This window comes from Chanos chanos, chromosome 9 (assembly GCF_902362185.1).
Source record: "Chanos chanos chromosome 9, fChaCha1.1, whole genome shotgun sequence".
Lineage (NCBI taxonomy): Eukaryota > Metazoa > Chordata > Actinopteri > Gonorynchiformes > Chanidae > Chanos > Chanos chanos.
In genome coordinates this window covers 13,413,270-13,424,187 of record NC_044503.1, presented here as the reverse complement: position 1 = coordinate 13,424,187, position 10,918 = coordinate 13,413,270, and the positions used below count along the sequence as shown (strand labels likewise).

The 10,918-nt window shown below is 41.9% G+C and overlaps 2 protein-coding genes across 2 annotated transcripts; both read right to left on the bottom strand.

The window, feature by feature from the left end:
* Positions 1-4,652: 4,652 nt before the first annotated feature.
* On the bottom strand, positions 4,653-7,521 carry rpl10a (ribosomal protein L10a). Its single transcript, XM_030784037.1, has 6 exons — positions 7,483-7,521; positions 6,938-7,009; positions 6,609-6,689; positions 6,058-6,206; positions 5,650-5,822; positions 4,653-4,874 (listed from the first exon to the last, which is right to left on the bottom strand). The coding sequence occupies exons 1-6, from the start codon at positions 7,485-7,487 to the stop codon at positions 4,704-4,706; spliced, it is 651 nt and encodes a 216-aa protein (XP_030639897.1). The 5' UTR covers positions 7,488-7,521; the 3' UTR covers positions 4,653-4,703.
* A 395-nt stretch (positions 7,522-7,916) lies between these two features.
* On the bottom strand, positions 7,917-10,744 carry fance (FA complementation group E). Its single transcript, XM_030785214.1, has 10 exons — positions 10,536-10,744; positions 9,839-10,430; positions 9,672-9,716; positions 9,513-9,569; positions 9,224-9,367; positions 8,743-8,866; positions 8,572-8,647; positions 8,358-8,424; positions 8,119-8,244; positions 7,917-8,021 (listed from the first exon to the last, which is right to left on the bottom strand). Exons 1-10 carry the CDS (start codon positions 10,742-10,744, stop codon positions 7,917-7,919), a joined length of 1,545 nt encoding a protein of 514 aa, XP_030641074.1.
* Between the last annotated feature and the right edge of the window lie 174 nt (positions 10,745-10,918).

Here is a 10,918-nt window from a genome sequence, read left to right as displayed (position 1 = left end):
ATAAGTAGGGAATAAGGAAATGTAATGCAGACAACATAACAAATCTAAAACTAACTCGTCCACTGAACTCTCTGTAAAAGGATATTTCTTTCTGTTTCTTGAAAGCATGTATCAGGATTTCTTACTGGCTGAGAGAAAGTGAGCTGGTCGCTGCAGTTTGGGTATGTGTAGTACATCCGTAAGAGGAGGAGACTGATGTATCAGTCGGCACCTGAGTTGTACTTTTCCCTGAGACTCCATGTTCCCTATAGAAAATTCAGATTTGTGAAAGCATGAATTTACACTGACAACACTCTTCACATCAGATGTACATTAGAAAAATAACTTTCTCTTGAACTTTCCCGCTGACCCACAAGATTTGTGTGAAAATTTGCCCCAATCTTGAGATTGCTGGAATGCTGAAATTCTGAATGCTGCCTGTGGTGAGCCTATAGTCTCGTGTATTGAGTGCAAGCTTCAAAATGCAGTGCTTGGTAATTGCCTCTTTAAACTCACAAATTGATTCAACTATGCATTCACTATCAGTCCTCAAAGCATAGGAGAATAATAAATGTTGCGTTTTCATGAAGTAGATGTGGACTTAAAATACCTGCCATCTTGGTGCAGGTGACCATTGTCTTGCGTTAACTTGGCTTTGTTAAAGGCTTTTGACTCTGAGTTCTGTCTCAATATCTTCTTATTGGCTTTCTCTCCAGCTGATTGGTTTTCCTTTTCCCTTTGCTTCCTCTTTTTAAGAAACAATGAGAAGTTTTAAAACTGACACTGAACGTTTTACACTGTTTCATTTTACTGAACATGCAGTAGACAGCTTTGGGTGCACCTCTTTCTGACCTGGCTGTGTTGGGTGATAACAGAAATGCTGACTCTACGTCGTGTGTTGGACTGTGAGAAAGAATAAAAGATACATGAAAGGCAGAGACATTAAATTAACTGTTTATATAATGAGCATTAACATTAACTAACTAATGTTTATTAGTTGGATGAATATGGAATCATATCAGTGAAACCATAAAATTTCATGTTAATGTAATTATGGTGGAGAACATTACATAACAACGAAATTAACCTTACCCTCTGTACATCTTTGGTCTTCTGCTTTGCCTCATCCTCCTCTGAGATTATAAAAAAAATACTGCATTACAATACGTGGGATAAATCCAATTAACACATGGTTTTCAGGTATCTGCGAAACAGAGCCGTGAATCTTCTAAGTTTGTACTTCACACAAGGGAGGGATGTTTGAAAACGCCAATTTAAAAGGAACACATGGTGCTTTAAATAAAAGAAAAGGGAGAGCATGAGATCTTGGATTGAGCTTGTGAACTTGCCTCTGAACTCAGTGGATGGGTGTTGTTGGTTGCTTGTTTCCAGCTGTTTCTTGATCTCCTCTAGCTCGGCTTTGTCTGTCTCATGACGACGCTTCAGGTGCTCCACATGAGCCACCATCAGCTCCACTGCTCTGCTCACTTTAGCCTCCTTGAAACACATTCATCATGTCACACTCTCCACAACAGAACATTACTTGTGGAGTCAAAAATAATGAGGTGTTTGAGCAAGACGCTAAAGAAAATGATATTCAGCACTTCGTACCTGGTGAACCGCACCCAGCACCTCGGCAGTGCTGGCAATTCGCTCAATAGTTCCGGCGAGGATGGTCAAACACAGCTCTAGTCTCTGTAAGATCTTGTAACGCTTGCTGTCTAAACACATTCCCTTCAGTGTCTGGTGCCAGTAAACAAACACGCATACCATTAGAGATCTGATCAGATCTGTTAACAAAATTTGTCTAGGAATCTAAAGTGGGTGCCAAAATAAGGAGAAACCAAGCAGGATCCAAGAATTCTGGATGACAAATAAACTGTCTTGTTCCAGTAACCTGCTACATCACCAGTGATCAAGAACTATGGTGAATTTCCATGCTATATCTTGTCGAGATCCAGACTGGTGGGAGGCCCACATGCCTGGTTGACATTCCTGTAGTCTCAGTGTACCTCTAGTGTTTCGTGTCCTCTCTGTAGCTCCAGGTGCAAGTTCTCCTCAGCTTTATTTCTGGCATGTTCCTCAGTCTGCAGTCTCTGGCCGAGGGTGAACTGGTCACATCGGAAAGCCAAGGCAAGCTGGGAGAATGCATTCTGTGAGATTGTAAGCAGCTACTTTTAGAACCTTCTACTCATCCAGATACAGGAGTGACATACTGAGTCTCTTTAGTGTTAATTATTAAGGCAAATTCTGTATTAAAGGCACAATTCTGTATTAAACTGCAATCATTGAGGATCAGTTGAAAATGGAAATGGAAATGGAAATGCAAGTGTGTATTCATGACATCAACAAAGAGATGAAACAAATATGTAATCAAGGCTGAAGAATCATTTTGAAATGTTAATGGATGGAACTCAAAGCAAGCGATGAATATGAGCGTCTCAACCTCCACTTCTTCCTCCGTCATGTCAACACTGTCACAGAGAGAATGAAAAAACTGTCAGGGTGAAATTCAGAGAAAGGCAAAAGCGCAAAGTCCCCTACAAATACAGTGATGTGCATCCACTGAGGTAACAGTGAAAAATAAAAGTGAGCACTGTTGTCGTCCATATGCCAAAGACAACACAACCTGTTGGGGCCAAGTCGCTCCATAACGGACAGCTCATTCCAAGTTTTAATGTCCTCTTGCATCGACTCTGAAAGTGGAAAAATGTGCATGGTTCATTCCCGCGAATTTCTGGGAAGCATTATTCATAGAACACTCTATTAATACCAGCCCTTTCTTTTCATGACTTTAATTGGATATAATTGGTAAGGTCTGTTGGTTTCACTTTCCATAAAAACACTAATATATGATTTTGTTCCAGTCTTAATCTAACACTAACAAATCTAATGACAAATCTTATATTTATACCTCTAAAAGGTGCATCTGCCCACAAGGGGTACCAGCTGTCCAACCCTAACTAAGAGTACCTTCACCAGTGTAATCCACGCTGTCTCTCATTATGTTGGTATTGGCCATTTTTGGACCCCAGAGGGCTGGAAAGGAAAAGAGGAAAACTTTTTCAAATCCTGTTGGCCTAAAGGCTTAGTGCCAGAAGAGGGAAGATACACTACCTTTAAAACTCCTAAAACGGCTATCAGGGAATAGTGACAATTGAATAAACAGCTGAACAAAACCTGTATCTTATCTCCTATGAAGTGAACTCAGACGATAGCCCAGACATAGATGTCATAACAACCCTACAGAAGTAACAGTTCATAAACCATGGTGCTACTCGTTACACAACATAAATAGAGTCTGAACTCAAGAAAGAGAGAAGGAAAGAGAAAGATAGAAAAAAAGAAAGAAAGAACACCTTGAGAACTTCATGCTTATGTCTGAACAAAGCTGCAAAGATCACACACACCGCAACAACAGTGTGGCTAAAATGTGCTTAGGGAATCACAATGTTCAACACACCTCAGCCTGAATCTGCAGACTCAAGTATAAACAAATGTCGATAACTTAGTCCATTTCCATTAAAATGGTCTCTTTTAGAGTAGATGCTATGTGCAATTTATTCTTCCAGAGATTCCGAATTATCCTACTTCCACATGCAGAGGAGACAAACCCAGACCACGATGGCTGCTAATCCAACGTGACCAGGCCGACCAAACCGTTATCTCAGTTTCTCATTCAAGACAGCTGACGTTTGAAGAAGGGGACAAAAAAAAAAAAAAAAACAATGCTGGCAATGATGACCAAACCACAGAAGGAATATAATCCTGGGAAGAAAACAGAAATCTTATGTCTTACCAAATGGTTTGCTTTGATTCCTGGTCTGTCCACCTCTCCTCTCAAACTGCCACAGGGCAGTAATCTCATTAGGAGATACAGAGACAAGACCCAGCTTAGCGACTTGTGATGGCTTTCACCTTCACTGCTAAGCCACAGTATACGGGGAAAAAGAACTCATCAGCGGAAGCTAAATATAGCTTCGGCATTTCCCTTACAGCTATTCAAAGATGAATGGCATGAGACTTTGGCCATTCTCACAAATCCGTACACAGAAAACACTAATTGTTACCCGGTTCCTTTTCAACAATTGGTAAGCAACACATTGGGGTTTTTTTTAGACATTCTGATGAAAACCATGTGTTCCATGTCTGTGAATACCAGTTAGTCTAATGTAATAACGGGTGAGGATATAGCATTTTAAGACAAGAGAATACCATTTAACGTCCGTTGATTTTAAGATTTTAAATCTAATGTTTATAAACACAGTATTTAAGAGCATGGCAACTGCTGATCTGCTTTAGTGATAAATTTCATATGGACCAAGCAACTCCACTCACCATCCTTTAAAATAACTACTTGCCAACATGACTTATAATTGACAATACTCAGGGTACAGTCATACGTACATGATGGCTGATATACAGAAGTGTTGATACAAAATAGCCCTCAATTTAAAAATTGTCATTGTGCTACATCAATGCCCAAGAGATGGACACTTTTGACAGCCAAGGTAAAAAAAAAAAAAAAAAAAAAATCAGAACATGTTTTTTGTTATTGAGGAATGAATAAGTGCAGTAAAACCAATTTATCCATTAATCCAAAACTGAAAATGAGATTCTATCAATTCCATAATTCACTATTCAGGAAGGAAAAAACACACACACACACAGAGTGGCTGGATTTCTCCAAAGTGTTTATTCATAGAAAAGTAGAGGCATGCTCTCTAGTAGAGACGCTGAGGCTTGCCCATGGTGCTCTTGATGTAGAGTGCCCGCACGTTCTGCCAGTTCTTCTTCAGCAGAGACACCAGGAAGTTGACGGCGAGGTGAATGTTGTAGACCAACTCGTCCTCGGTCATTCTTACGTGACCCACAGCCACGGCCAGACACAGAACCTGACGGGAACGTCACACTGGTTAACGGGGGACAGATACGCCGCTGATAACAAGCCCCATTCAGCCCCACTTAATCTGATCTCATCTCAGTCTAATGGTTTACTGAGCCTCTGAAACACGAAGGTATCAAGGATTGATTGCGTATCGCCTCCAGCTTGGACTGATAAATATTATTATGGCAAACATCTGAGGCTTATGGTTTTACTCCCGACATGGACTTGAAGCACAATATCTAAGGCAGCGTTTTGCAAATTTAGTCCTGGAGACCCAAAGGATGGCACATTTTTGCCTAGCACTTCAACACTTGATTCTACTTCTATACTGACTATGGAGCCCCTGGGTCTGGAGCTAAGCATGTTAGTGTTGTCCATTCAGTAAAATGTAGTATCTAGAGGGTCCCCAGGACTGGAGTTGAGAAACTCTGAGGTATTGTGAGAAACTCTGAAGTTTCCACTGGATGAGCGGGTGATTACTGCAAAGCAGATAGGTTTGTTTTTTTTTCCAAGCAGGACTGAATAAAGTTAATCCAAAAGTCCCATGTACCCAATGTTCTACCTAAACACTCACTGGGCTGATCTGACTCCTACTTTGACTTTTTTCAATGTTATCCACTGACAAAAAAAGGAACCCTGTTCCATAGTATCACCTTTACAGGGGGAAATGTTTTGCAATAATGTCCAGTTTTCTAACGATAATGCTACCGCTGAATACTGAAACGAAATCAAGCATGCCATGCATTATACGACACTTCAAACTAGAGTCCTGAGACGCATACCTTCTTCATCTGGAATTTGATGGTAGATTTGACTTCATCCACCTTGGTGATGAGGTTCTCATTGTGGGTGAGCAGGGAAGGGAACTTTCCTGCCTTGTTGAGGCCGGGGCCAAGGATACGGGGGATCTGCTTGATCAGAGACTCGGATGCCAGGAAGGCATCGTATTTCTTAGCTGGGGAGAGAAAAGCGGATCACGGTAAGCGGGTAACACAAGGGAGCATTTAAAGTATAGCTACGTTTTAAACACACTCCTTCATAAACCACAGCTGGCTGCCGACTGGTTCTGTTAACAGACGCAATGCTCTAAAATCTTGCCTACCACTGAATGATACAGAGTTGTGGGGATACAGAGTGCTATTGACAGAAATATCAGCGTTGGATTATTCAACCAGTCTTTATTTACTCACCCAGTTTCTTCACCAGCTTCTTGTTTTTGTTGAGCTTTTTGAGAGCCTCAATGTCCATGTGGGCGAGCTCAGCTGCTTTGGCCTCATCACAATGCTGCTGGTCTCCGAGAACGCACACAGAGAACTTGGGGCGTGGGGTGGTCTTCAGCCTGTCGATACATAACAGATTCAAGGTAAAGGTAAGACCATTCGACCCTTCCAAACTACATCCGGCCCACCGAGGCAGAACCAAGGAGCCTTACCCATACCGCCTTGGCTGGGGGTCCTGCTGACAGCACAGGCAACACAGTTAAATGGTCGGCTGAGGGGAAGAAACCCCTAGCCTCCCCTCATGTTTTAAGACCCAGGGTAGGGGTCCGTCTACTTGACCTGCCCAACAAGTGGGAGGTGAAGACAGACTACCCAGAACTATTCTCCACTGCCTCTCCCAAACCAGCCTGCTCCTCTGCAAGTGCAAAAAGTTTATTTGTGAAAAATCAAAGGGGCAGAGAGCTCAGGCATGGCCAGTGAGGGACAGAGAGAATGTTGGGTGAGACAGTAAAGGGCCGAACCTGACTGTGCCAGAGAAACGCTTGTCCTTCTGGGGATCGTAGTTCTTCAAGCTGATCTGAAGCTCCACAGTCTCCACAAACCTAAATACAAAGACAGGTTGAGTCCATTAAGTTTTTTTCAGGAGTGCAAAATAAATTCACCATTACCAATCAGCTGCTATTGTATCAGCCTGTCATTTTAAAAGCATGCTTGCACTATTAACATGGTACATAGAGACAGGACAAATTACTCTGTATGCTACAGATGCATAACGCCAGTATTCATATATCATGAGGTGACACAGTATGTTAAGCTTATGCCTTGGACAAGTACATTAGCTGGGCCTTACTTTCTCCTCTTAGCACGGGAGCCAGCCTGGACCTCCCGAACGGCTTCGTACAACGTGTCTCTGGAGACTTTGCTGCATGGTTAAGAATATCATTAGATTATCAAGGCCATGTTGTCCTGATTCACATCTTGTCAACTGTTAACGCGGGACAGCTGCTACGGTAGCTAGCTAGCCTTAGGACCAGGTACCGTTAAGATGCTTAATCTCCCAAGAAATGACATCTGAGTGGTAATACAGCCGTCAATAAATTGTTCAGAGTTAGTAAAACACCTATCAACATCATAAATTATGCGATGCATCAGATTTGTTGAATGATTAAATACGATTGAGCTTGAGTGTTTCATCACCGTAAAGCTATGCCAGTTAGCGTGCTGAGCCGGCAAAGGGCGACAGCACTGTATAGTTATTACATTTCTTTTAATAGCCGAAACCATTAACAGAGAAAAAGGATATAACAACAACGTTATGATTTAAGACATAAATCATGCTACTTCTTTGGGAAAGCAGGGCAGTTCGAGAAGAATTTACACTATTTTCCGTCTCACCTCATTTTGACTACTTCTCCCCTGCCACACGACCTGAAAAGAGGAAGTCGTCTAGGAAGTTACGCTAAATATAGGCGCCGCGCACCTCCTACGGTCTTGCGCGGCAGCCATATTAGTTGTGGCATATTAGTGGATATGAGGGTACATGGGACGGTGATACGCTGAAATGGGCGAAGCGTGTGTAAATAGAGTTAAAGTCCTAAATATTTGCCGATAACAGTTTAACTGTTCTCGTATTCGCTGGTGTAACCATCAAAACCTCCCTCCCAATATCATATAACATCAGTATGAGTTCCAGAACATTCAAAAACTGGGAAAATGGCAAAGAAATTTTAATGATCAAATTCTAACAAAGTTACATATTTACATTTGTTTATAAATTGACCTTTTTATAATTCTGGTTTCACCACTTAATAAAAATCTGAGATGCATTTTTATAAATGGCAAATCCGGTTCAGAGCAGCCTGTAGAGACTTCTTCAAGAATGTCTCGTTGGAAGATAGACAGCAGGACAGAGTGTGCTTGCTTGTAGCATTCACCTGTAAGAGCAGCAGAGCAACATAAAATAAACAGCTTATAAATAGCCAAAATTTATATTGGAAATCTTGTTAATGATGTTAGGTGATCTTTACTCACATTAGACTGGTATTTCGTAAGAATAGTCAGTGTCATTTTTGCAAACTTCATAGACTTGGTGAAGTGTGAAGACTGGCTGCTTAGTTGGTCAATGAAGAGAGAGAATATTTCCTCACTCAGCTCAAGCTGAAGCATAAGAAAACAACTCAAGAGAGTTTCTAGAACTTTCAGAACAGACACTTTGCAGTTTAAAATGTATCTTTGTTCCAATGGTATCAGTTTAATCCAGAGAGATTTACCTTTGAGTCTAGCAAAGCATGGATAATTGACAACACACCCTCATTCCAGGAGCCAATCAGTATCATCCTAAGAGGTGGCAGAATGAAATATATATTGAGATGCACAAGGTTAAGAGGGCTTTCCACAGTATGTACTGTGTTACGGACCTCTGTTCATTGTTTCTGAAGCACATGCACTGGAACGGCTCACTTAATGTATGAAATTCTGACTCACTGGAACACAAGTAGTCTGTGATGGGGTTCAAAGCAGTCCTCAATAAGTCTGCACAACAGCTCAGCTTGAGCAGTACCTGATAAGACAACATACAACAACAACACACTGCCACAAGTTGATTTTTATATACGATGAGGATTTTCCTTCCCTTTAAGACTGATGATGCCTCACCTGTATGTCCCCCTTGAATGATGGGTTCTATTAGAGTCTGACAGGCTGGCCGTGGGTAACGGCTGCAGAGTGATGTAGCTGCAGTGACCAAACACCGGGAGGCGGGCTCAGTGAGAGAGAGAACCTATGAGAAAATGCAGAGAGATGCCGCTATCACAGAGCTTCCCCTTAGGTTTTACAGTTTAAATAGGTACTGTACAAACCTAACATGCAACTTCCAGAGGATGGTTTTCAGCCATTAGAAGGCATATAAAAGATCTGGGCGTTTGGCCTTTTCCAGGGAGAGCCAAACAATACATTATGGGCTCCCAATACATTTAGATTCTAAATTATTTTAAGTATTAACAACTGAATTAACAAAGCATTTCTCAGGTCAGCTGAACGTGAGGTCACCCGTGCAGGTCACCTGAACGTTTCTGGAAAGTAATTCTCTTATGAACTTTGAGTGAACTGTGATCCTGGGTATGACATACACTGATACCTTGTCAAGTAGGAGGTTCTTGATGATGACAGCAGCTGTGCTGTGGCTAAGGTCTGGGGTCAGGGCCAATAAGCAGCTACAGAACTGAGGCAAGGTGCGTTCAGGTGCTTCAGACAAACCTAACATTCCACATAACACTTCAGCCTTGGACACAGAGAGAGAGAGAGATAAGGACCATAGATACAGATCAACTCCACGTACATAAATAAATAAGTAAATAAACTCTGTATGCACCGGTAATGATAAACTACTGGGGGTAAAAATGTGAGGGTATTTTTGAAAATGACACCTGGGCAGAATCGCATTCATTCAAAACCCTGAGGACGGATCCTGCACTCTCATCCCACTAAAAGAGAGGGAGGAAGAATAGCAAGAGAATATTAAAAGAACATAGAGGTTTCAGTAATAACGGAAAACCGAAAACACATACATACACACACATTCTTACCTCCATTTCAGACTCCAATAGTTCTTTAATTAGTGGGACAACAGCCTGAGATGAAATGATAGGAAGGAAAATGAAATAAGTATCACACAAATCCATCAGAAATGGTTCTCTGCAAAAAAATGCACCTCTACTAAACAGATCTGCCCATTTTCTCAGGTAACAGCTACCTTTACGTGGTTAGGTAATTCTTTTAAGGAGTCTTCAGTTGATGACTGAAATGCTGTGGATGATTCTACTGTTGGGCCATTGTCAGCTTGTTGAGACGGACTCTTTTCAGGAACCTCAACATCCTCAACCAATCCGTCACTGTCAGCGTAACCCTTGGGTGACAGCTGATCCATCCTCATCCTTTTGCTTTGCTGGGCATCCCCTTCCACATCCAGATCAACAGTCTGACTTTTTCTCTTTTTTGACTCTACATCCAAAGTCCCCTCCTGACCATGAGCGGACAGTGTGGTTGCTTGGCCATCAAAGCAAGAGGCCCATCTTCCCTTTCCTTGAATATCTTTAAATCTGTCGCAAAGCCCTTTCAGTCGTTCTCTGCACTGTGGTGTGAGCGGTGTTTCTCTCGTGAGTTCTCCAATGTCATTGTGGAGTTGATAGATCAAGGCACGAATCCATGGATTTTGGTTGGCTTCTTGACTTAAGCACCGAATTAAACGGAGCACAGAATCACGGGGCAGCGCCGGACCATTGAGATGAAGGAAGCATAGAAGATTCCGTTTGAATGCCTCAGAAAACATGCACACCAGTGGTTTTCTGAAAGAAACATAAATGTGAATCTTAATTGTATTTCACAGACATGTCTAATACAGTTCTTAACACCATCTGTCAAAGTCATAGAGGCTTAACAATATTTCTTACGTAGTAAGAGTTTGTTTGCCATCGTCCAAACAAGCTTCATCCTGGCAGAGTGTCTCCAAGAGAAAAGACAGTGAGAAGTCGGGATCAGAGGAGCGCTGTCGATTTAACACTGTCAGCGCACTCCGAGCTCCAGCCACCCCCGAGAGGAGTGAGTGGGCCAACAAGCGAGAACGTCCATCAAAACGACTCAATAAGCCTTTCACATCCATTGATTTTCTACTTAACTCTACTCAAGTCTGGAAACGGCACCAATTATCACGTTTTAGCTTCTTTTGAAAATGTCACTTCAGGCAGTTTGTTCAACTGATGTCCATTTAAACACCGCTAGCTTATGAGAGCTTACATGTCTGGCGTTAAATGCGTGAAGACATTTAGCATTGTAC

Excerpts from the sequence above, each read along its gene's own strand:
- rpl10a (XM_030784037.1), bottom strand. Across the intron at positions 6,690-6,937 it reads TCCCGTGCTAAGAGGAGAAA|GTTTGTGGAGACTGTGGAGC; the intron begins GTAAGGCCCAGC and ends CTTTGTATTTAG. Across the intron at positions 6,207-6,608 it reads CGTTTCTCTGGCACAGTCAG|GCTGAAGACCACCCCACGCC; the intron begins GTTCGGCCCTTT and ends ATGTATCGACAG.
- fance (XM_030785214.1), bottom strand. The coding sequence starts at position 10,744 with ATGGATGTGAAAGGCTTATTGAGTCGTTTTGATGGACGTTCTCGCTTG. Across the intron at positions 8,648-8,742 it reads CATTCAAGGGGGACATACAG|GTACTGCTCAAGCTGAGCTG; the intron begins GTGAGGCATCAT and ends TTGTCTTATCAG. Across the intron at positions 8,022-8,118 it reads TTACGAAATACCAGTCTAAT|GTGAATGCTACAAGCAAGCA; the intron begins GTGAGTAAAGAT and ends CTGCTCTTACAG.